General features: G+C 43.2%; 1 protein-coding gene across 2 annotated transcripts in view; it reads left to right on the top strand.

Annotated features, from left to right (window-relative positions):
* Positions 1-25539, top strand: part of ABCC11 (ATP binding cassette subfamily C member 11) — a 70328-nt gene that overhangs the window by 8486 nt on the left and 36303 nt on the right. Inside the window, exons 2-10 of one of the 2 annotated variants that reach the window (XM_003998010.6) lie at positions 2641-2783; positions 4532-4668; positions 7672-7830; positions 12195-12342; positions 14505-14738; positions 19140-19313; positions 20142-20289; positions 20447-20595; positions 21921-22028. In XM_003998010.6, coding sequence (XP_003998059.3) covers positions 2685-2783; positions 4532-4668; positions 7672-7830; positions 12195-12342; positions 14505-14738; positions 19140-19313; positions 20142-20289; positions 20447-20595; positions 21921-22028 — 1356 coding nt within the window. In that variant the 5' untranslated portion in view covers positions 2641-2684. The remainder of the gene's footprint in view (positions 1-2640; positions 2784-4531; positions 4669-7671; positions 7831-12194; positions 12343-14504; positions 14739-19139; positions 19314-20141; positions 20290-20446; positions 20596-21920; positions 22029-25539) is intronic. The other variant, XM_019819701.3, reaches the window with a different exon arrangement.

The raw sequence follows: 25539 nt of genomic DNA, 5'->3' as shown, positions 1-25539 counted from the left end.
GGCTTGCAGGTGCCTCTGCTTCTTGCCTTGGGCACTTCCCTTACCCACTGGTGTATCCTCTGGCCTTAGACACTACATCCTGCTGGGTACGTGGGAAGCACAATGAGGAAGTAAGTCAGTTCCTCCAGAAAGCTCTTGCCACAGGTTACCTTGCTGCTGTGCACCCCCCCCCCCACTGCCTTGTTCCCAAACTGTTTCATCATATGCAAATGGCCCATGTCTAAACCAAGTTCGTAATCATGACTCTCCCATCCCCCCAAGAAATGGGGAGAATACAGGGCTGGAAACATCTGTTTCCTCTCTGTTTTTATTCCCATCAAATCCTGGTCCCTACCCTGACCACAGTGGTGGTCTTGCCACTAATCAGAGTGAATATGCTTCCACTCTGGTTCTTCCCAAGAGGAAATTGGGAGGCCAATGACTTCTCAAGGACTGCCAAAGAAAGTTCTGGAGGGAATTCCCCCTGGCCAGTCAAGGAAGCAGAGGTGGACCTCATCACATTGGAGGGTGGCCCATGCTAATGTGTGGCAGAGGTCCAGTTACATTAAGATGAACAATTTGTGTTCTGCAAACATATATCCATTGTACACGTTTGCATTTCATTAATTTCCATTTGGTTTACTTTTCCCTGTTTTTAGTTTCCTGGACAAATGCTGTGTAGAAAAGGGTCACACCTTTGAAATCCTCAGTGTATCTCTCTGCAGGTGTTTAAAAATAAAACAGATTGGCAGATCATACTAAGCAGAAAGGTGACAGAAAATCTGATTTATTTATTTGAGAACATGGTTCTTAGAGACCAAACAAAGAAATTAGGTGTGACCCTTTTCATACATCTTGATATTTCATTTTCCTCTTACTTATTAACATAAAGCAAAATGTCGAGCTGCATTCATGTTGGAACTACGCTCATTCACCAATTGCAATGGTAGCTTGGTACAGACACAAATATTTATTGGCACGCCAATGATGCAGCCCCTTGCCAGCTCATGACTTGCAATCTAGAATTTGTTGCCTCCACTCCCTGCCTCCTGTCATTCCCTCCCCTGGAAATCTTTAGGTAGTGAATGAACTGTACTGCAATACACTGTGGTCCGATCCCCAGGGACTTCTATTGAATTATACCAATTTTACTGTAATGTGTCTGTGTTCCAGGCTGGTTCATGGCAGCCAGAAATCTTGTTTCTTCCCAGAGTCTTAAACAAATTGTGTGACACTCTCTCTTACCCAAAACATGTCCTTCTCTCTCTTTGTTCATTTCCATCATCCCTGAGAGATTCACTTATAGCGTCACATGGCAAGTATATCTCATACCTTGATGCCCCCGTCTGGGGACCCTGTCTTGCATGGTCTCTAGCAGAATTCCAGAAATGGAATCCACCAGTTCTGGTTGTGATTTGCTGAAAGGAAGTGGGATGGGAGGGAATGGAATAAAGGCGTTTGGAAAATTCTTCTCCCAAGACTGGGTAGTGTGCAAGTCTACTTACTCAAAGCACAATCCAATATTTCAATGTCAAGAGCTGTATCTGAACCCTAAGACAGGCTCCATAATTTGCAGGATCCAGTGCCAAATGAAAATGTGGGGCTCCTTGTTCCAAATTATTAAGGATTTCAAGATAGTGACAGTAGAGCCTTAGCTAAGCCTGGGCCTTTCTGAATATAAGGCTCTGTAAGGCACTGGTCATACCCCATGATGCTGGCCCTGTTGGCCATACTCTGGTCATACCCTGTTATATACTCTTTTTCCATTCCTTCAGAAATATTCTTAATTGCCATCCCCTCCCCAAACCCAGGCACATGGGTGTTCTGGAAGTGAGTCACATACTCAGAAAGGTAAAATGGAAAGCATTTTAATATATTTTATTATTTTTTTCTTTTTAATGTTAATTTTTGGGAGAGAGAGACAGAGCATGAGTGGGGGAGGGGCAGAGAGAGAAGGAGACAGAATCCGAAGCAGGCTCCAAGCTGTCAGCACAGAGCTTGACGCGGGGCTCAAACTCACGAGCTGCGAGATCATGACCTGAGCTGAAGTCAGATGCTTAACCCACTGAGCCACCCAGGCACCCCCGCATTTTAATATATTTTTAAAATACCTTGGGTTATTTAAGATTCCTAAATTATGTCCAGCTCCAATCCCCTGATTCTGTGAAAACTGAGAGTCAGAAAATGGCAAAATTGCATTTTTTAAATTTGTTTACTCATCCATTTATCCTTTATTTACTGAGCATCTGCGATCCTTCTAGCACTCTCCCAGTCTCCAAGGATTCAATAGTGAGCTAAACAGACATGTCCCTGTCCTTGTGAGGCTCTCTATTTAGAGCGGGAAATGAACTCTGAACAAATAACGATTCACACAAATATTTAATTACAAACTGGGGTAAGAGAAGAAGCATGGTTCTATGAGCAGGCTTGGCCCTAAGTTGTAGGGTTGGGAGTGGGTGATTAGAAAAGGTTTCCCTAAGTGATCTTAAGCCTCAGTAGATGTTTAAAAAGAGGGAGCCATTCCAGGAAGAGGGAAGAGCAGGTGCTGTGTCAGTGGCCCAACCTTCTGCATGACCCCGGCACACTCCCTGCAGGGGGATGTCCCCCTCTCCTGACTGCTCAGGGCTGAATCTAAGCTGCTCTTACCTGCTGCCTTTTCAGATTCTCTGATTCTTGGAAGAGAAGGATTGGCAGAAGAGCCGAAAATGACCAGGAAGAGGATATACTGGGTCCCCAGGTCTTCTGGTGGCCTCGTGAATCTTGGCATGGACATGAGCAATGACATGGTTTCAGGACTCAGCTATGTAAGTAGGTCTCCTTTGCATCAAAATACCAGGAAACTGAATTGACAGGGTATTCTCAATGGTCATGAATTAGGTTAGAAAATTTTGTCCCATGTTTATTCAAACTTGATTTCTTTTAATGGATCTCAGGCTTCACAATTAGATGAATTGTACTCCCTGGTCATGACACACCCTCTTGGTCTATCTATCTACCTATAACCTATCTATCTATCTATCTATCTATCTATCTATCTATCTATCACCTATTTATCTGTGTATTTACTTATAATAATACAATAAGCACCTGTAAACCCATCAACAACTCACCACCTTGGACCTTAACAATCACATCCAGCTATTGATCTTCTCCCCGACTTCATTCCCCAGCTTTCCCTACCTGAAGTAAACACTGTCCCAGATCTTTTCTCATCAATCCCTTACTATGCTTCTAAAATACTATTATTTATCCTATATGAAGCCCTAAAGACAATATTCTTTTTTATTTTAGTTGTTTCCCACTTTATCAATTTCTAAAAATGTTTATTTTTGAGAGAGACAGAGAGAGAGAGAGAGAGAGAGAGAGACTGAGCACAGGCAGGATAGGGGCAGAGAGCGAGAGATACAGAGTCCGAAGCAGGCTCCAGGTTCTGAGCTGTCAGCACAGAGCACGATGTGGGGTTCGAATCCAAGAACTTGGAGATCATGACCTAAGCCGAAGTCAGCCACTTAACTGACTGAGCTACCCAGATGCCCCTGTTTCCCACTTTATCAAAAGGGTCACATGTAATGTTTGGGGCTTACTTTCTTACTTTTTGATTTCTTTTTGGTAGGTTTACTCTCAGAGGGCAACTTGGTCTCACATTGTGTGGGTGACTAACTATAGCTCCCTTTATTCTTGTCTACACTGTGTACCACAGATAAAAAAATGGAGAGGTAGAGTGACCTGTCCAGAGGCACCCAGTGAGTGTAGGGCATACCCAAGGCTGGGACTCAGTTGTCCTAACTCCTGGCCCACTGCTTATTCCCTACCCAGCAACCTTTTTTTTATTTAAAAAAATTTTAAAATCTATTTATTTTTGAGAGAGACAGACAGACAGAGTGTGAGCAGGGGAGGGAAGAGAGAGAGGGAGACACAGAATCTGAAGCAGGCTTCAGGCTCTGAGCTGTTAGCACAGAGCCTGACTCAGGGCTCGAACTCATGAACTGTGAGATCATGACATGAGCCAAAGTTGGATGCTTAACTGACTGAGCCACCCAGGCGCCCCTCTTTTATTTTTTTCTTTAAATTGAGGTATAATTGATGTGAAACTTACTAGTTTCAAGTGTACAACATTTATTCAATATTTACATATAGTGCAAAAAGGTCACTACAATATTACTTCCATCATCATATATAATTACAAACTTTTTTCTTGTGATGGGAAATTTTAAGATCTACTCCTTACCAGCTTTAAAACATACAAGGCAGTATTATTAACTGTATCAACCATGCCATACATTATAACCCCATGACTTATTTATTTTATAACTGAAAGTTTGTGTCTTTTCATCCCCATCACCCATTCTGCCCACACCCCACCCCTGATCTGTTCTCTGAGCTCTTTGTTGGTGTTGTTTTTAAGTTCCACATATAAGTGAGATCATACAGTGTTTGTCTTTCTCTGACTCTAGCAGCTGGATGTGGAAAGATCCATCATCCTTGGGTGGCCAACACTCCAGGACAGTATGAGGTCAGGAAACTGATGCTCTTTTGGTTTTTCTTTCCCAAGAAAACTTACACCCTAGAAGACAGCCCCTGGAGCCAGCAGGTGAGGAAGCCCGAGACACGAGGGACAGCAACAGAGCTCCATTGGGGGAAGTATGATGCTGCCTGGAGAACCATGATTCCCTTCCGTCCCAAGCCACAGTGAGTTCTGAGGGGGAGGTGAGGGGCAGTACCCATTATGACAATGTTCCTCAGACACAAACACATACATCCCTCCCAAAGATGTCTGAACATTCATGTCACCACCACAGCCAAATAAGTCTAGAGCAGCCTGAGGCACATCAGAAGGCAGAGTCAGATCATTCATTCATTTATTCTTTCATTCATCTATTTACTCATCCAACAAAGATTCATTGAGAACCTACCAGACACTGTGCTAGACCTCAGAGGAAAAGTACTAAGCAAGGCAGACATGATTCTTGCCCATCATAGACCACGCATTGGGGAAAAAGACAATAGCAAGTAAACTCATAAATAAACATGTGGTTACAAGCTACTTGAAGACAGTGCTATGAAGTTTGGGGGAGGGGGGGAGGTGGGCGGTGCTGAGGGACATTGAAACAGTGACAACTTGGTAGGTGCTTGGTACTTAAGCTGTGCTCTGGAGGATAAACATGATTTTACCAGGCCAAAGTAAAAGAAGGATGATCTGAGCAGAGGGAACAGCATGTGCAAAGGCCTGGCCTTGAGGTGAAAGGAATACAACATGGTGTGTCCAGGAACTGAGGAGGCCAGCATCACTGGAATCATGTGTGATGATGGGCATGGCATGAGATGAGATTGCAGAGGGACATAAGTCTCCACAGGGCACATTAAATATGTTAGTCTTCATTCTAAGAGAAATGAGGAGCTGTTAAATGCCCTATGATGGTACCCTTAAACTTATGAGTTAAAGAAATTCAATGTATCCTTCTCTAGTAAATCAAAGTTTAAAATAACCATTCCCAAATGGCTTTCTGACTTCTACAATCTTGCTTTCAGGGTCCTGCACAGAATCAGGTACATATTCATTTATTCATCGTCTACGGACAGGACCTTAACATTCTTCTAGAATGATTCTAGAATCATCCTAGAATTGCCACAAGGACTCTGTTTTGTATTAACAATCCCCTCTTCTCTCTCACATGTTTGCTAAGATTTTATCAACGAACTGGAGTTGTTTTCCTATTTTTTTGAAAACCTGAGCTCCCATCACCACATCACTCCCACTGAATTGCTCTTATCTCCACCAAGAATAAATAATGTGGGTGCTTAAGTGCGCCCAGGCAGCCTCATTGAGAGAAACATTCTGCTTCTACCAGACCTTGGGCATAGTGGCACCAGCTCATAGATTCTTGCCCTTTCTCTGCAATCACACATGCCCCACGTATCTAGTGATACCTGGTACAGACTCCCACCTTCCTAGCCCCTTCTCTCTCCAGCATGTAGACAAAGGTGTGGCTAGCCTTGTCCAGAATGCACAGCCTCCGGGGCTGGTGGATGGTGAGGCTGGGAAGGGCCAGTGAGTGGAGAAGAGGGTGTAGCCCAAAACAAAACAAAAGCATCCCGTGCGTTTGGCATTTTGTATTCTCATCTCTCGCCCCAAGTCTTTTTTTTTTTAATTGAATTTTCTTCATATTGAAACATACAGCATTAAAAGCAACTTTGGAAAAAAAGAAGTAGAAATTATATACAATCCCAACACCCTAGTCGAATCATTATTTCTGTATTTGTGAATCATTTCCAGGAATATGACCTTGTCATTCTAGTTTATTTAATTTTTATTCCATTTTTTATTTTTGTTAAAATTACATAAGCAAAATATAGAAAACATGAAACAGAGAGAATCTCTTTTCTTTTATCTTTACCAATTCTAATCCCTTTGTCAAAGTCAACCACTATTAATAATTTGAAATAAATGTATGTATATATATATAAATGTGTATATATAAAAATGTAAATGCACATGTACATATAATACATAAGTATGTAAATATACATACATATACATAAATATATAAATGTGTATATACAATTGTTAATAGTGGTTGACTTTATATATATAGTTTTGTCTGCTTTCTCTCATTTCTTCCTTTTTTAAAAGTTTATTTATTTATTTTGAGAGAGAGAGAGAGAGAGAGAGCACATGCATGTTGGGTAGGGGCAGAGAGAGAGGGAGAGAGAGAATCCCAAACAGGCTCTGTGCTGTCAGTGCAGAGCCTGATGTGGGGCTTGATCCCACAAACCCTGAGATCATGACCTGAGCCAAAATCAAGATTCAAATGTTTAAGTGACTGAGACACCCAGGCTACCCCTTCCTTTTCTTTTTTAATGTTTATTTATTTTTGAGAGAGTGAGCATGTACGTGTAAGTGGGGCAGGAGCAGAGAGAGAGGGGGGGACAGGATCCAGAGCAGGCTCTGTGCTAATAGCACAGAGCCTGATGCAGGGCTCAGACTCACAAACCATGAGATCATGACTTGAACTGAAGTCAGAGACTTAACTGACTGAGCCACCCAGTTGGTTTTTTTATGTAAGTAAAAATACTTTTTACTTTTTTTATGTACATAAAAATATGATAAATTTCTTGACCCACAAGTGGCCTTTTTTTCCTTTCTTACTATGCTCAGAGCTCATTTCATGTTCTACATATAGGTCAACTCTATTTGTGGACGCTTGTGCATTGTTTTCCACATATGGGTATACCCTATTTCTTTTCTTTCTTCTTAAGTCATTCCCCTAATAATAGGTGTTTTTGTTGTTTCTGGTTTTTTAAAATTATTTTAAGTTTATTTATTTATTTTGAGAGAGAGAGTGCACACAGCAGGGGTGGGCAGAGAAAAAGAGAAACAGAATCCCAAGCAGGCTCTATGCCAGGGCTCAAACTCAAAAACTGTGAGATCATGACTTGAACCGAGATCAGGAGTTGGATGCTCAACCAACTGCACCACCCAGGCACCCTTGTTGTTTCTGGTTTTTAACTATCACACATAATAGAGTAATAAAAAAAAAAACATGCTTTTTTTTTTTGTACATCCATATGACCACACTGTGCTTTTTACATAGTATATAATTCATTCCTGCAAAATCTTGCCCTTGGCTTAATTTTATGTCTTTACAGCCCTTATCATAAGGGCAACCAAATGACCTGTGACCTCTCTGCTAGGTTTCCTGCCCCTCAGCCCATGGATGATGCTGGCCTCTTCTCCTACTTCACGTTGTCATGGCTCACCCCACTCATGGTCCTAGGTTTGCAGAGACGCTTAGATGAGAACACCATCCCCCAGCTGTCGGTCCATGATGCCTCAGACAAAAATGCTAAAAGGTAAAGTCTTATTGGACAAACCACTGTGTTGGTTAAAGACCATGTCTTGTGGGATTGGTGACCAAGGATGCTTAAGAGTAGCAGGTAGGGTCAGTCTTCAGACAACCAAAGAATATTGACTCTAGCAAGAGGTCTCACTATACTTCATGAACCCCCTGAAATGGTACTTACTTTATATGTATAGGCTGGAGACCTTTGTCTGGAGCAAGGATTCACATCTTTTACCTGATTTGCCTAAGGGCCCAAGACCCCAAGAAAGTTAGAAATTATTGCCTATTGTCCCTTTTGCTTTTTCTTCTGGATCAGATGTTTACCTATGTCACTCATCATTAAATTTTGGGTTAGTGACCAGTCTCCGAATCCTTAAGTCATCACTAACTAGGTGTGTGGTTAAGGTTCCTACACAACCTACTTCACAAGGTAATATGAGGATTAAAGGGGGGGGGAACGAATAAACGACTTCAAATGTTCTATACTCATGTTCCTACCTCTAGCTACTTCATGAGAGACACCAGGTAGAGAATCACATTATCCAAATGTGCTCCAGGAAATGGTAGTCCCTGGAGAGCTTCCCAGAAGAGAGCATTCTGCGGTCAAGTGAGTCTGTGAAATGTGGCATACTTATTGCCAGGTCTCAGAGATTTGTTTACAAAGCAAATTAATGTACTTAAGTCACTGAGAAAACAGAAACTGGTTTAACTTTGACCCATTGCTTCTTGGAATTATTCAGTAAAGAAAAAAAAAGTCTTCAAGGAACACCAACCTCTTGCATAATGCCAGATGTTGATCAGAATCTCACTGGCTACCCGCTATGATGTCAGGCAAGTCATTTACCCTTTCCAAGACCCTGTGTCTTTATGTATAAAATAAAGGATTATAAAATTTATCTCATGGTCCTTCACAGAATTGTTGTAAGAATCAAAAGAGATGGTAAATTCAATATGAAGCACCTGGAAAAATGCCTGGTGCATAATAGACAACCAAAGTGTTTGTTTGTCCTTCTGTGACCATTATGAGCACAGGATCTCCTGATCTATGTCTATTCACTTAGGGCTCACTGATTCTGCCGTTTTTGTTCTATAACTCACATGAAAGTGTCCACCAATACTTTTTTACAAATCACTCCACTTTGGGATTTTTTTTTTAAATAATTATCCATGCATTCACACCTTTACAGAGGCTTCTTTCTCTGTGTTCACCACTGAACCAGCAGGGTTCTGGGGTGCATCTTCCCTAGTCCTTCAGGAGAACTACTTTGACTTCTGTGAGGATTTGCTGACAAACTGCCAGCCATCAATCGTCACTACCACTCACATCAGCCACAGCAGCAGAGCCACCATTGTCACCACCATCACCTTCATTATTACTATCACAATTTGTATTTCTCATTTGCCCATCCAGCACCTCCCATGACCATTACAAAAGGGTTATGAAGTAAATAGGAAAGATGCGATTTCCCCCGTTTACACTTGAAGAAACTGAAAACTCAGAGAAGCAAAATTATGTTCCTTGAATCATAGTTAATGAATGGAGGAGGTGAAGTTTGAAACCATGTCTTTTGAAGATTTTTTTCTTAATTTACCTTAATGTTTGTTTATTTTTGAGAGGGGGGGAGAGGCAGAGAGAGAGGGAGACACAGAATTGGAAGCAGACTCCAGGCTCTGAGCTGTCAGCATAGAGCCCGACACGGGGATTGGACCCATGAACCATGAGATCATTACCTGAGTCAAAGTCGGACACTTAACCGACTAAGCCACCCAGATGCCCCTGAAACCAAGTCTTTTGAATCTGGTAATCATGGTGAGAAATTGATACAGTTGCTAAGAGAGTTGAGAGCAGGCTATGGGGAAACTTGGATTTGTTTAGTCAAAGTGGAACAAACTCCAGAGCTTTTTATCTCTGTGGATTGGGTTACATGTGGGGATAGAGCTGGAATGAAGGGAGGTGGCCCCAAAGTTTGGCCCATGAATAATAAAATCCTCTAACACATATGGGTGTCATTTTTGCTTTACTTACCTAGGGCCCAGACCCCCCCAAGTTATCTGACCCACACAGATGGGCATGGGATAGGACAGTTGTTTTATAAATTCAGGGAGGAAAAAGCAGCCTAGAGTTTTGATAGCAGGTGAGGGAAGGCAGGACAGGAAAATTCTCATGATGTTTGTTTCCTTCTGGCTTTAGGCTGGGCACAAGTGTCCGTGGCTATAGGAGTGAAGGGTAGAAAGTACTAGAACTGCCTGCCATGAGAGCCTTAGTGACATAACATGCATAAGCAGTGCTGCTCTCAGGCCCTGAGCACAAAAGTTGGCTCTCTATGCTCCTGCTCTGTAAGTAGTCCTGGAGCCCCTGGGCATAGTCCTTGATGTTCTCACTATGGGCAGTGGTCATTGCCTTCCAGAGAGTGGAACATGATGGAGCAGGAGCCAGGAAGTAAAAGGGCACGTGCCAACATGATGATTGCAGCTGAGAGGCTGGATTGTGGATGTGTGGGAGGCATCCTGGGCCACATTAAGACTCTGGAAGCTGTAAGCACCACAATGGCTATTTTCCAGTCACCAGCTCCTGTATCAAATATAATATAAAATAAAAGAGAAATATGAGAGAGTCAACAAAATTCTTAATTTCTGTCATGATAACTTCTTTGATGCTTTCTTGAAACATTGCTTTTCAATTTTTTCCTCCAAAGAAATGTTTTTGGTGTTCTTGTGTTGCTGGTGTCACACAAACAGCCTAGATAGACATCATTCACTCAGATTAGCAAAATAAGGGCACATTTTTATATTTATTTATTTTTTTTAAGTTTCTCTTAAACTTGAGTTAATTAATTAATTAAAATGTTTATTTAGTTTTTTTGGGGGGAGAGGAAAACAGAGAGGGGGACTGAGGATCTGAAGCAGGCTCCATGCTGACAACAGAGAGCCCGATGCAGGGCTCGAAATTACGAATCATGACATTATGACCTGAGCAGAAGTCAGACACTTAACTGAGTGAGCCACCTAGGTGCCCCTAAGGGCACTTTAAATTAGGTGGTCCAACATTGGGTCACCCTTTAGGGGGCTTTGAAATAAGTGGAGGTCATAGTTTTGGGTTTTATGAATCTTAATCTGTGTATAAAAAAAGAGTGACATTATTCGAAGTCTTAGGCTATTTCCTCAACTAAATGTATTCCAGGATAACAAAATAGTTGGTGAGATAAAGTTATTTTTTATAGAAAAATTCAAACTACTATATACAGAAGGAATGCCAGAATTAGAAATCACAATTTTGCCAGCACTAATGGAAGTGGATCTAGGCAATGGTCATCAATGATGAGGAATGAATGGCGGTGAATGAGTCAGGCTGATACAACTTAATCCACTGATACCCTGAACATTACTAATAATGGGACAGCTGACCCTGTGTCTTCTAATGTTATGCAAAAGAGGTACACTACATCACCTATTAAATATTTTTGTCAGCTGACCTGAATTCTGAATTTCATTAAGCCTCTAGATCTAACTAAGAATTTAATAGATACAGAGCATAGAAGGTCATATTAGACAAGACAGGGATGTAATCAGTCAAACCCAGAATGTGGGAAATTCTATGGGATAAACGACCCAATTTCTTCAACAAACAAATGGCAGAATGTGCAGAGAAGGGGAAACTGCTACAGGTTAAAATGAGATGCAAGAAATCTATCAGATTTGTCTTTTAAATGCAATGTGTGTGGAATGCCTGGGTGGCTCAGTCAGTTAGGCATCTAAATCTTGATCTCCCCTCAGGTCTTGATTTCAAGGTTGTGAGTTTAAGCTCCATGTTTTGCTCCATGCTGGGTGTGGAGCCTACTTTTAAAAAAATAATTAAATGCAATGTGTGGACCTTGTTTGGATCTTAGGCAGACTGACTATAAAAATGTGTTTTTGATGTAATTAGAGAAATTTGAAAAAGACTGTGTATTAAATGCCATTAAGGAATTTTATTAATATATGTAATTAATATATTCATATATAATTAATAGCTATAATAATTAATAATCATTAATTAATAACTATTATAAGGTCGCTGTAGGGTTTTTTAAAGGCCTTATCTGGAACAGATACATCCTGAAGCATTTGTAGATGAAATGATATGTCTGGGATTTGCTTGAAATTCTCCAGCCAAAAAAAAAAAAAAAAGACAAACAGGAAGAGACAGGAAACACTAATGTCATATATCAATCATTCTTGAAATGGGAATGGGTATTTAGGGAGATTCCCTATGTCCTCTCTACTTTTGTGAGGTTTGAAAACTTCTGTAACAAAGCTCGCAGGCTTGCAAGACATATGACATGTGGGTGACATGTGCAAAGAAACTTCACTTGGTTCACTTTTCCTCTTTTCAAGGCTCTGCCTCCTTTGGGAAGAAGAAGTCTCAAAGCATGGGATTGAAAAAGCTTCAGTGCTCCGAGTGATGATGAGGTTTCAAAGAACAAGGGCTATTTTGGATGTATTTCTGTGTTGCTGCTTCTCTGCCATGAGCGTGCTAGGGCCGGTAAGTGGCTGACTTCATGAGGTTTGGGAGACTCCAGGCTTTAGAAATTAGCACGTTAGGGGTGCCTGGGTGGCTCAGTTGGTTAAGCGCCCGACTTCAGCTCGGGTCATGATCTCATGGTTTGTGAGTTTGAGCCCCGTGTCTGGCTCTGTGCTGACAGCTCAGAGCCAGGAGCCTACTTCGGATTATGTGTTCCCCTCTCTCTCTGCCCTTCCCCTGCTCACACTTTGTCTCTGTCTCTCTCCAAAATAAATAAACATAAAAGGGAAAAAAAAAGAAATTGGCAATTTCAAGTCCACACCAGGAGTTGGGGACAGTTTGCCTCTCAACTGCTACTCAGAAGATAAAGAACTTTTGGAGGCAGTAGAGCTAGTAGTTAGGAATGTGAATTCTTTTTGTTTGTTTGTTTTAATGTTTATTTTTGAGAGAGGGAGAGAGTGCACATGCATGCAAGCTGGGGAGGGGCAGAGAGAGAGGGAGACAGAGGATCTGAAGTGGGCTCTGCATTGACAGCAGAGAGCCTGATGTGGGGCTAGAACTCATGAATACCATGAGATCTTGACTTGAGCCAAAGTTTAACCGACTGAGCCACCCAGGCACCCAGGAGTGTGAGTTCTGCAGCCGTCACTTGGGTTCGAACCTTGGCCCTGCCACTTAATTGTTGGGTGACTTTAGGTAATGTGTTTATCTTCTCTGTGTCTTGTTTCTTCAAGGAACCCCAAGACACTCTTAGTGGTTGACCTCATTGAAACCTCCATGTATAAATTGGATGGCATAACACTACCTGCCTCTCAGGGTGAATTTAAATGAGATAAATATATAAAGCACTTAGAACACAGCCTGACTCAGTATGAGCTAGCTGCTTTGAGAAATGCCTGAGCAGCTCTGGGAATGTAGGTGGCAGAACTAATGGAGGACCAATGTACCGTGGTTGGGATGAACTAGCTTTATTTCCTGTCCTCCAGGTCTTCAGGCCAAGATTCTAAGTGTAGAGAGTAAGTCCCATTGTCCCAGCTGGGGTCACATGCTCACCAGTTAGCCAGCAGAGCATAGGGCTCTTTGACAATCTGGCCTGGACTGCATGCCATGGGACAGGTGCAAGTCTTTCCAGATGAAAACGGGAGTGCTATTACCAGCTAAGAGGAGAACGGATGTAGGTCAGGAAGGAACAGCTGATGACACACAGAGATATATGACTAGGTGACAGTGTGCTGGATATTCTTCATTTGTCCCTCTAGCTCCATCTTCCACCATTGCCCATGCTGGCCTGTGCCCCTAATGCATGGCCTGTATGAATCACATTAATGGGGTCCCCCTGCCCTCTGGCTTCTGGTTGGGTTGGACCAATGGAAGACTACAATAGGAGACTGCAGGGAAGGAGAAAGTGAAGGCAGGATATTTATTTCTCTGACTGCCTCCTTCCCTGACACTGGAGGTTGGGGACCAGACTTCTGGGAGGAGCCCTTTCTGTATGACTTTCTCCTTCTGGATTCCAGTGACCTAACTCCGCCCTGTCCCTCCAGGTCTGGAAGGTAATAGTTCCCTGCTGTCACTAGCTTCATGTGTTCTGCCATTCCTTGTTGGATTTCCCAAATTCTGCCCACACCTTCATAAATAGTCACTTCATCAGCTCCTGAGTTACCCCTTTTGGATGTGTGTTCTGTTTCCTGTCAGACCAAGCTATGAGGTGGCAGAGCCAGGATTCAGATCTGGGTCTGTTCAACTCCTGTCTCCTCCAAGGGGACTGTGAGCTTGAGACCAAGGTTATGTTTCAGTTAGTTTTGATCATTTTTAAAAGTTTTTATTTTATTTTTGAGAGAGAGAGAGAGAGAGAGAGAGAGAGAGAGAGAGAGAGAGAGAGAGAGACCAAGAGAGCACAGCAGGGGAGGAGCAGAGAGAAAGAGGGAGACCCAGAATCTGAAGCAGGCTCTAGGCTCTGAGTTGTCAGCACAGGAGCCCAATGCAGGATTCAAACTCACGAACTGCAAGATCATGGCCTGAACTGAAGTCAGATGCTTAACTGACTGAGCTACCCAGGTGCCACAGTTTGGGTCATTTAATAAGCTCCCAGTCTTGACCTGAAGACCTCACACACAGCCCATGTTTATTATGCCTGAAAGGATGGAGAAGTCTGAATAATTCAAACTCCTGTTTCCTTCTAGATGCTGGTTATACCAAAGATCCTGGAATATTCTGAAAAGCAGTCGGGGAGTATTGCCTATGGAGTAGGCCTCTGCTTTGCCCTCTTTCTCATTGAGTGCATGAAGTCCCTGTGTCTGTGTTCCTGCTGGGTCTTCAACCAGCGCACAGGCATCAGGTTTCGTTCTGCTGTTTTCTCCTTTGCCTTTCAGAAACTAATGCAATTTAAGTCTCTAACACACGTCACCACAGGAGAGGTGAGTGTCTGGGACTGGATACTGGAGACCATGCTTGCCTAGCCTTCCTCCAGACATCCCTGCTCTGGGGGCGGGGAGAGGGAGGAAAAGGAGTTAGAAAATGAGGAATAAAGAGAAAAGAAATAAGTCCTAGGATGAGTGTCGATAATCACCAAGAATTACCTCTGGAGACAAGAACAGGTCAACGGTAACCCAGGGGGATGCCACTTCCATTTAGAGGACTTGAAAGAGATTTATTGAACCCATAGTTACTGAGGTCTACTCTGTTCTAGGCCCTGAGGATACAGCAGTGAACAGAAAGACACCAATCCTCAGTTTAAGCACACTGGAAAGTGTATCCCCTCACCCAGCCTGGGGAGGAGGGTAAGGGAGGGACATGCTCAGGGAAACCAAGGGAGGAGCGATTGTAGATTATCTCTCAGCGTGTTAATTCTTGTCTGTGAAAGAGGAGTACTTAGAGCTGCCTGGTTACCAGTTCCCTGCTCTTGCTCTCCTAACAAACAAACAAACAAACAAACAACAGAGATTAGAAAAAGATGCTCCAACTTATGACCCTCAGTCATGGGAGTATTGGAACTTTATATATTAATTTCATGTTCCCTATTTTTCAGTTGCTTACGGTTGCCTTGAGAGCATGGATTGCTTTTATATTCAAACAGACATTTGATGGGACACCTGGGTGGCTCCGTCAGTTAAGCTTTTGACTCTTGATCTCGGGTCTTGATTTCAGGGTCGTGAGTTCAAACCCCACGTTGGGCTCCGCACTGGGTGTGAAGCCCACTTAAAAAAAAAAAAAGGAAAACGAACAAACATTTGAATTTTTGGAACAGGCAGTGCTTCTTTGACTTCTTCCCTTTGCCATCTGGCATCAGCAACTGTCCAACCTCACCTACTTTTGTCTCCACTCCTCCATCCCCAGGTTGGTTTCTTCCCTTTGGCCAGGCCTGGCTTAACCTACAGTTCTCAAACACACCAGGCATTTGTACCTCCAGGCAACGTTTTTCACGTCACCCCTGCCCTTCTATAATCCCATTCATCCTTCAAAGCCCCATTAAGGTGTCCTCTCCTTCACGACAAAATTGCTAAACCCCACTGTCTACTCCCACCAAGCACAAATCTGGCTGCCCCGTATGAGCCCCCTTCAAAGACATATAAACCCTTTCAGATTCACTGCTCTATCCCTCAAAATGCCAATGTTTGAATTACACAGGACAGATGTCCAAAACAATGTCTGCTAAATTGACCACTGCCAGGTGGATCTTTTTCTAAACTCAATAGCAAACATAAGGTATTTGCTATCATTGTTACCATTATTCTTCACCATTTTTTTAGTCTTGGAACCTTAGGCAAGGTTCCATGCAGTCTCTCTGAAGCTGTAGAATAATAATAAGACCCGCCTTACAGGATTGTTGTCTCATAGGATTAAATGAGTTAGTACATACAAAGCATGTAGGAAGGGGACAGTGTTTTAGAAGTGTTAGATTGTATTACTAATTTCTGTTAGGCCTTGAGCATGGGGGCTCCCTGTTGTCCTGCATTTGACTGAAGTTGAAATCCATGGCAGTCCTTCTCCCTACTGATCTTGGGAGACTCATCATAGTAATTGCTAACTTCCACTAAGCCAGACGTTGACCCCAGGGCTTTACCTCATTAGCTCAGTCAGTCCTCTGACAACACTCTTATGTGGTAGTTTCTGTTATTGTTCCCATTGTCACAGAGGTAGAAACTGAGGCAAGGAGGGAGTAGGAAACTTGTGCAAGGTCACGTGATTGGTAAGCAGCAGAGCCTGGCTGCAGGGTCCAGGCTCTGAACCAGGGCACCTACCTGCCTTGCCAAGGAGACCTTCCACATTGAGGCCAGCTCTCTTTCCTTTTCCATGTGCCTCTGTTCCGAGCACCTGCTGTGTGCAAGGCCGATTTCCTCAAACAGCCTCACAGAACATAAGACAAGACAGCCCACTCAGAAGTGGAGATGGATGTAGCTGCTCACCTGAGGAATCCTAGAGTTGTTTCCATAAATTTTACTTTAAAAATAATTTAAAAAACACCTGCATATGTTCTCCTTGGGCACAAAATAGAATAGATGACTCCCTGGGCCCAGTCACTTCCCTTATGCCTGGAGGTGACCACCATTATCAATTTGGCTTGTGTCCTTCTAGACTTTTTAAAGTGCATTTAGGTACACATGCAAGTTACCCATGGAAAACATACTGTATCTTGGGTGTGTGTGTTTTAAGTTTATTTATTTATGTATTTTGAGAGAGCGAGAGAGAGTGAGAGAGAGCGTGATTACACAAGCAGGGGAGGGGCAGAGAGAGGGGGAGAATTCCAAGCAGGCTCTGCACCATCAGCACAGAGCCTGATGTGGGACTTGAATTCACAAACCTGAGCCCAGATCAAGACTTGGACGTTCAACTGACTGAGCCATGTAGGCGCCCCTGTGTGTGTGTGTCCTTTTTATGTAAAGGATACTATATTTTACACAGGGTTCTGCCACTTAGTTTTACCAATAGAAAATGTATGATACAATTTTTTTGGGTGAGTTTTTTTTTTTTAAGTTCACTTATTTATTTTTAGAGAGAGAGAGAGAGAGGGAGAGAGAGAGAATGAGTGCATGAGTGGGGGAGGGGCAGAGAGAGAGGGAGAGAGAGTCCCAAGCATGTTCCATATGGTCAGTGAAGAGCCCAAGGCAGGGCTCCAAATCACGAACTGTGAGATCATGACCTGAGCCAAGATCAAGAGTCAGATGTTTAACGGACTGAGGCACCCAGGTGCCCCTTGGGTGAGTTTTTATGTCAGGGGCACTACATTGTGCTGTTTTGTAGCTTTTCTTCCCTCCTCATTATGTCTTAGCTTTCCATGTTCACACATATAGATCTTCCTCATTCTCTTTCAGTGATGCTTCCTTAGAATTGTGGCACTTTCTTTTTTCCCCATTTTTATTGAGATACAACTGACACATAACATTGTATTAGTCCAAGGTATACAAGGTAATGATTTAATATAGCATTAATATAGCATTTTCAATATGCCAAAATTAAGTGTTTTATATGCACTATCTCATCAGTTGTCACAACAATGCTATGGAGTAGGTTGTATTATTATCTCCATTTTACTGATAGGCAACAAGGCTTAGAGAGACTGGGTAATGTGTCTTTGGCTCCACAGCTAGTAAATGACAGATCTGGGACATAAACTCTGATCAGTTTGCTCCAAGACCCAATATTATCTGATACACCTTGAGTGGATGCTTTAGCTTTTCCCCACCAATGGACATTTAAGGTGTGTCCAGGGTTTTGCTGCTATAAGCACAGCTGTATTGGATATTCTTGCGTGCGTTTCCTCTAGCACATGCAAGTGTTTCTCAACAGATAAATAAAATAGCCAAGTCATGGGGTTTGTGCAATTATTAACTTTAAAAGATACTGTGAAACTCCTTTCTAAAGTGGCTATACTAGGGGCTATGCTTCTCATACACTTTCATCCTTTTTAAAAGATTCAGCCTGGGGCACATCCTGGGAACTGGAAGGAGATCAGTTTAAAGTTAAAAGGAAATCACATTTTAAGACATTCAGATTGCTCATTCTGAAAGACATTCATGATTTGGGTCCTTAAATATTTCTTGATTTGGAATGTCAGCTTTTATGTTACAGCTGGACTGGGCAGTATATATTGGGGAGCAGGGAAGTGGACAGAAGATTCTATAGCAAAAAATAAAAAAGAAAGATAAAAAGAATTAGTTCCTGCCTTAAAAAATTCAGCCATTGGGGCTCCTGGGTGGCTCAGTCGGTTGAGGGGCCGACTTCGGCTCAGGTCATGATCTCACGGTCCGTGGGTTCAAGCCCCGCGTCAGGCTCTGTGCTGACAGCTCGGAGCCTGGGGCCTGTTTCGGATTCTGTGACTCCCTCTCTCTGACCCTCCCCCATTCATGCTCTGTCTCTCTCTGTCTCAAAAATAAATAAACGTTAAAAAAAATTCAGCCATTATTATTAGTAGTAATGATTCATAATAATTCATTTATTAGAATGAATAAAATAGGCTAGGAGACTAGAAGCAAATCTCTGAGGAATCTGGATATTAGAAATAGTAGCAATAGTATGGTAAAATATAACTTTTATTGAGCACAGTCTATGTGTGCAGATCCTTTATATTTCATTGACGTTCTCACAACAACCATATGAAGTGGGTATAATTATTCCAGCTTCACAGGTGAAGAGGCTAAGGCTCAGAGTGGTATAGTTACTGGTCCAGGGTTACACAGTAATTAGCAGGGGAGATTGGTGTTTCTGCCTTTACCACCTTGCCTCTCAAGCCTTGCCGTCACGGGCAGTGTAGCCTCTTGCATGGGCAGTGTGGCACCTGGCATGGTGATACCTATGCTCACGGGCTTGCTGTCTTACAGGCCATCGGCTTCTTCGCCAGCGACGTAAACTACCTGTTTGAAGGAGTGTACTATGGCCCCCTGATCTGTCTCATCTGCTCGTTGCTGATTGCCTGCACTGTCACCTCCTACCTCATTCTTGGACCCACTACACTCTCCGCCACTGTTTTCTACCTCCTGATTTTACTAGTGGAGGTAATGTCTTTCTTTGACATCCATTTGATGTTGGATATCCCCGCAGAACTCCCAGGGCTCTGGAAGCTGGGGTACTCCTGAGGGGAAGTATTGACTCTTACTGACTATTCATTCCATTGTGGTTAAGTTTCAGCTTCAATTTCTGCCTCAAACCATTCTCTGACCACAAGGTTGGCCAAAGAAATAAGAGGTGAATACGACATGCCAAGTCCATCTTGTAGGCTTCTGGGAGGGTTTATCTGCCTCACAGACTTTCCTTAGTAGATATCCTCCATGTTAGGTTTTTGTTCTTTCTCTTCTACCTAGAATGTGGTAATGGACTAGCCTGGATAGCATTGAACATTTGTCTGAGCACAGTATAATGGGGGAAGGGAAGCAAATTTGCTGACAAAGATTCAGGTGAAATAAAATTGGGCAAAACAGGAAGTGACTCATGTTATGTGTGCTCTGAATTATTGAAATCAATTGTTTTCCTCCCTCAGTGTAGATATTCTGACCAAAAGGTGATTGTAACTGTTGGCAGGTTTAGGGTTTCCAAAGGCAAAGGAGTAATATTTGTTTAGTTAGCTTGGGACACAGGAGAGAAACACCCCTAGGATGTGGGAGGCAGGTGCTCTCAGGCACGATGGAGAGGTTTCCATTGGAAAATCTTCAGCAGGGCCCTGGAATCTGTAGAGTCACAATGGATTCAAACAGTGCAGAATCAAACTCAGGTATTCAATCCACATCTGGATTTTACCTTTGGGCATACTCCTGGTTGCCATACTTCTGCTGGGCTGAACTCTCCTGCCCTTGTCGAAAGAAGCTCTTGCTGCATCCTGACTGCAGGTGTTCCTGAACAGAAAGATTGTCAAGATACACAATCACACATCTGAGGTCAGTGACCAACGCATCTGTGTGACCAGTGAAGTTCTCACCTGCATCAAGCTGATTAAAATGTATGCATGGGAGAAACCATTTGAAAAAATAATTAAAGGTACAGAAAATCTGGTTTTCTGTTCTGAGCCTTGGGATGTCATGGTGGGCCAAGCGTCTCACCTTTTGGGGAGTTCTTTCATGCTCTGGGGGCTGTTCAAAGCTCCAGAGAATGTTGTTATGGTTAATTCCAGTGCATTGGGTTTTTAATCTCTCAGACCTCAGAAGGAAGGAAAGGAAACTATTGGAGAAGTCTGGGGTCATCCAGAGCCTGACCACTGCAGCCTTGTATGTAGCCCCTACAGTGGCCACAACAGTGATGTTCCTCATCCACACGTGTTTACAAAGGAAACTCACAATTTCACTAGTAAGTGCTTGGGATGCTTTGTTTTCCTCCCATACTGATGGGGAATTTTCTTGGGTGTTGTTTCATAGACCACGCCCTTCAAAGATCTGAAGGTTTTGCAAATAGATAATTGGTGTTGATTTTGACTTTCTAGACTTTTAGGATGCTCAAACTTTCTTCCATCTCAACCTGTCTGAGAAACTGACATACCCTCAGTAGCAACTGTGGGAGTGAGGGATGATAAAGTCATCCGGGGATGCAAGGGAGGTGGAAGGTGCTGTAAAAGCCCCAAAGATTCTGCTTACATACCTTGAGAATCCTAAATTAAGGAGTTTCTTCAAATCCAAAATGGAGCCCTGAAAATATGCTTTAAAAGGAAAGCTAGAGCTTATTCTGCCTTGTCTTTATGGTCTGACCCTGGCCCAGAAAAGTAGCAGTTGCCTTTTAGGGGTGGAATCCCAGTTCTCTGAGGAGAAAAGTCAGGGTGCTGCTTTGGGAGAGTGGGAATCCAGATGGGGCTTGGGGCAAGACACTGCATCCAAAACAAGATAGGGAGCACTTGAGAGTCTGCAGCCAAGGACTTATTTGTGCTCCAGACAGCAGGCACCCCTACTTGGCCCAGGCACACCAGAGAAGCACCCCTGAAGGTCTGAGGGTGGATGCAGGGGCTTTTATAAGGAAAACTCTCAGCAGGAGTTTAGGGCCACACTGCACTCACACAGTGAAGGATGAAGAAAGGAGTAGAGGTGGGGCACAGATTGGAAGGTCCCCAAGGTACTAGGGGTCACATTCTGGGATCCTGAGAGCTGAAGATGGTCTGCTGTAGTCAGGAAAAGTCTCCAGGACAGAGTGAGACATGGATTAGGTTTGAAGTGCAGGGAGATTTTGAATATTAGAAAAGAATACAATATCTGAGGCAAGGAAGAATAAATATGATTGTAATAGCAATAATAGTATCAAACCTCATTGACAGTAGACAAACTCACATATACTTTCTTAGTGTTTCCTCAACTTTGTTCCTGTGCTCACTTCATGATTTTGGTACTATGCCAATCGGAACACTGAGCTTGTTGGGGGAGGGGACCTGACCAAAGTTTGCAGAATCACCCAGTGCCAAGCTACACAGGAGCCAGGCCTACAGACACGGAGATCTTAAGATGAGTGCTCCTTCTCCACTTTTTCCATTATCCCCAAAATACTGGCTTGGCCCCTGCCAAGTGAAGGATCTGCCTGTCAGAAGCTGTAGGGTCTGGCTCTGTGGTTTCTGGCTCAGGGATGAGGCTTTAGGGAGCAGAGAGAGCAGAACAGGGATGTGACGCTCACCGCCTACTCCCCTCTTCATACAGGCCTTCACAGTGATAGCCACCATGAATCCCATGCGGCTCTCAGTGTTCTTTGTGCCCTTTGCAATAAAAGGTCTCACAAATTCCAAGTCTGCAGCAGAGAGATTCAAGGTGAGTTGTCAGAGGACTGTTTGCACGGCTCTCTGCTTGGGTTCTCATTTGCCTTCAGTCACCACGATGTTCCTCCTGAGCATGACCCGAAGCCAAGGCAGAGTCCAGTGTCAGTGGAGAGGGATTGGCTAACTCAGTGACCTCCCATACGGAGGCTGGTGTGGGGCTGGGGAGACTGATGAATCAGGCTCCGGGGAGATCTTAGGATAGTATACACAAACCAGGCCTCAGACAGGAGGTCTGCAGACCCTGTCCAGTTTTGTATAGGGTTACCCTGATGGTTTTGGTTAAAAAAAAATCATATTTGTTGTTTGCATTTAAAAACTGGAAATTTTATGTAAAAATCGGATTTCTGGATTCCCCTGAACAATCAGAAGATCTGGGAACACCAGACCCACATTCTCCTGTGGCCACAAATGGCTGGAGCTGAAGTGATAGCTGCCCTATTGAGATGAGACCCTCAGATACAGTTTGCCACAGCCTCCACTGTGTCCTATTGTATCTCCAACACTGGGGCTGTTTTTCCTACTATTTATCATCTTAGCAATGGTCTATGTGACTTCTTTACATAGTTGGTCTTGCACCTACAGCATCTGAGTTTAAAAACCCTAATCCAAACTAATTTTAAAAAGCTTTTTTGTAGTCATCTCATTTATTTTATTTTATTTTTAATTTTGAGAGAGGGAGGGAGAGACAGGGAGAGAGAGAGAGAGAGAGAGAGAGAGAGAGAGAGAGAGAGAGAATCCCAAGCAGGCTCCACACTGTCAGCACAGAGCCCCACATGGGGCCCAAACCCATGAACCGCGAAATCATGACCTGAGCTGAAATCAAGAGACTGTTAAAAACTGAGAACAAACTGAGGATTGATGGGGGGTGGGAGGGAGAGGAGGGTGGGTGATGGGTATTGAGGAGGGCACCTTTTGGGATGAGCACTGGGTGTTGTATGGAAATCAATTTGACAATAAATTTCATATATTAAAAAAGAGTCTGACGCTCAGCTGGTTGAACCACCCAGGCACCCCTAGTCATCTCATTTAAATGCATGTAGTTCCCAGCCTATATCATTGACTCACACATTTATTCATTTATTCAAAAAAGTAGTTATTGAACCCCTACTACCTGCCAAGTACTAAGACTAAGAATACTATGGTTAGCGTGACCGACAGGGTCCCTGCTCTCAGGGAGTTACAATCTGGTATTAAAACAAGACAACTAGCACGTAAATTAATGGTCAAAGGAGATAACACCAGAAGAGCTATGATGCCAGTAAAACAGTGTGATGTTCTAGAGAGTACGTGAGGGAGGGCTGGGGCAACTTTGGGTGGGCTGGGCCCCGGAAGGTCCCTCTGCTAAGGTGACTTTTCCTCTGAGTAATGATGACTCAGCTTCAGGAACAGCAAGTACAAAAGCCCTGAGGTTGGAATGAACTTGGCTTGTCTGAGTAAGGACAAGACAGTCCTTTAATGCCCCAGGAGCTCCACCCCCACCCCAACACCCTGACTTCTCTGCTGCTGATCAGGGCTCCCTGCTGCCTTCTCCCTACTGGCATGCTAGGCTCTCCCATCCTCCTCTCTATGCCCATTTTCACTTGTAGGGTGGGCAGAAATGAAGAAGCTACAGTCTGGACTCTGAAGGGTGGGCAGGAATGTTTGAGGAAAGAATGCCAGGAGAGACAGCTTGGAGGTCAGAGTTTTTGGGCAAGGATGGGTGTAGTTATGGTGGGAGAAGGGTACAGAAAGGGTGAGGGTCAGGGCAAAGCTCTTGAACCCTGGACTGCCCCTCCTGGAGACATTTAGGGGCTGGAGTTGCATAAGGCTGCCCCTTGGATGGGCACTAGCTCTCCAGGTCCCCTCACTCATCAGGGTGTCTTCAATGCCTTCTTCAGTCACTGAAGTTTTCTATCTGGCCGTGTAGGCATTTGACTTTGAGACCCCCAAGCTGGAAGGGGGAGGAATGATCCCTTCCTCTTCCTTTGTGCCCCCTGGTGCTATAACCCACCTCCCAGCCTGCTATGCCCTTTGGCTTTTGAAATACGGGGTGCCAGCTTTCCAGGGCAGGGAGAAGACAGCGGTGAGCCCTCAGGGAGGACCCCTCCTTGCAGGTGGACACAGGTAGGAGGTGAGCCAGCTGCTGAAGCTGTGGAGACCTGTGTCCTGAGGCTCTAGAGAGGGTGCCCCAGTGGGCACTGTGGTAGGGGTCTCCAGACCATTTTTTGTCTGTGCTGTTTGTTAAAAACAAACAAACAAACAAAAAACAAAACAAAACAACAACAACAAAAAACTGAGAACTGAAAAGCACTGAATGGCATAAACAAAATTAGAGACTGAATATACTTAGAACATTTGGGGGTAAGAGGATCCCATGTTTCTGTTTGCATTTGTTCATATCTAGATGTGTTGTTGTCATATTGACTCATTAAGCCAGTATATCACTCAAAATTTATTTAACAAAATTACAATATATGTAATAACAATTTTTTTTGTAAGCAAGGGAATGAAAACCACAAAATTTGGGACAGTGGTTATCCAGTGGGGAAGGCATAGAGGGTTTGTCCACACCAAGCAGGGGAATAAGATGAAGAAGAACCCCACGGATAGGTAAAAGTTATGGATTTGGGGTTCAGTGGTGGACTTATGAATATTCATTAAGTTATTAAAAATACCTAAACAAGTAAGTGCCCAGCTGACTAACAAAGAGGTACATGCAATTCCCAATGATGACTGTATGTCTTAACCCACATGTTATAATTAATCCAATTCAATATACCTAAGGTTCAATTATAAAAAGAGACCACCTTTTTTTCTTGTGAAAATAGCTTTTTGTTTGTCTTTGTAAAATACTCATTGTAAAAGATTCAGACAATGCAAAAGTTACAGAGATAAAAACCGCTCAATCTCCACTACCTAGAGATAAAACCATTGTCCAAAATGTCAAGAAATCTCTTTCTCGATCTCTTTCTAAGAAAATATCCAGGGAGAGATGTGTGAATATAATTTGACTGCAATAAGATTATACTTCCCACCCACCTCTTTTAATGCTAGAATTCATGTAGTTCGACTCATATTTCACAGTCAGGGAGCTGGAGACACAGGGAGAAGTGACCTGCTCATGGCCACACTTTGAAATGGATGGCCCTGAACAGTTTCCCACAGTGTGCTATGTGGGCAGACCTTCTTACTTTTAATAGTTATAAATGAAATTTAATTAGAAAAATGGCACATCTATATGATGATTCAGCAGCTGTTCTCACCCGTCCAAAATGAAACAGAAAAGAACTAAGAGTGCTGGCAGTTTGCAGGTATGAAAGAGTGGCCCAGTGGTCTGAAATTTGGAAAACCCTAATCTAGAACTCTCACAGGTAGGGCCCAGCTTCCTCTTAACTGGTGGTGGTTCTTTAAACTTTTACCGTTTACTGGAAGTTTATAAACCAGACCAACAGGCAGGCCGGCAAAATGGGCACACATTCCTATTAGACTAAAGAACTGAATTGATCCTTCCTTTTTTCTTTTGT

This window comes from Felis catus, chromosome E2 (assembly GCF_018350175.1).
Source record: "Felis catus isolate Fca126 chromosome E2, F.catus_Fca126_mat1.0, whole genome shotgun sequence".
NCBI lineage: Eukaryota > Metazoa > Chordata > Mammalia > Carnivora > Felidae > Felis > Felis catus.
This window is presented reverse-complemented; position numbering and strand designations above follow the sequence as displayed.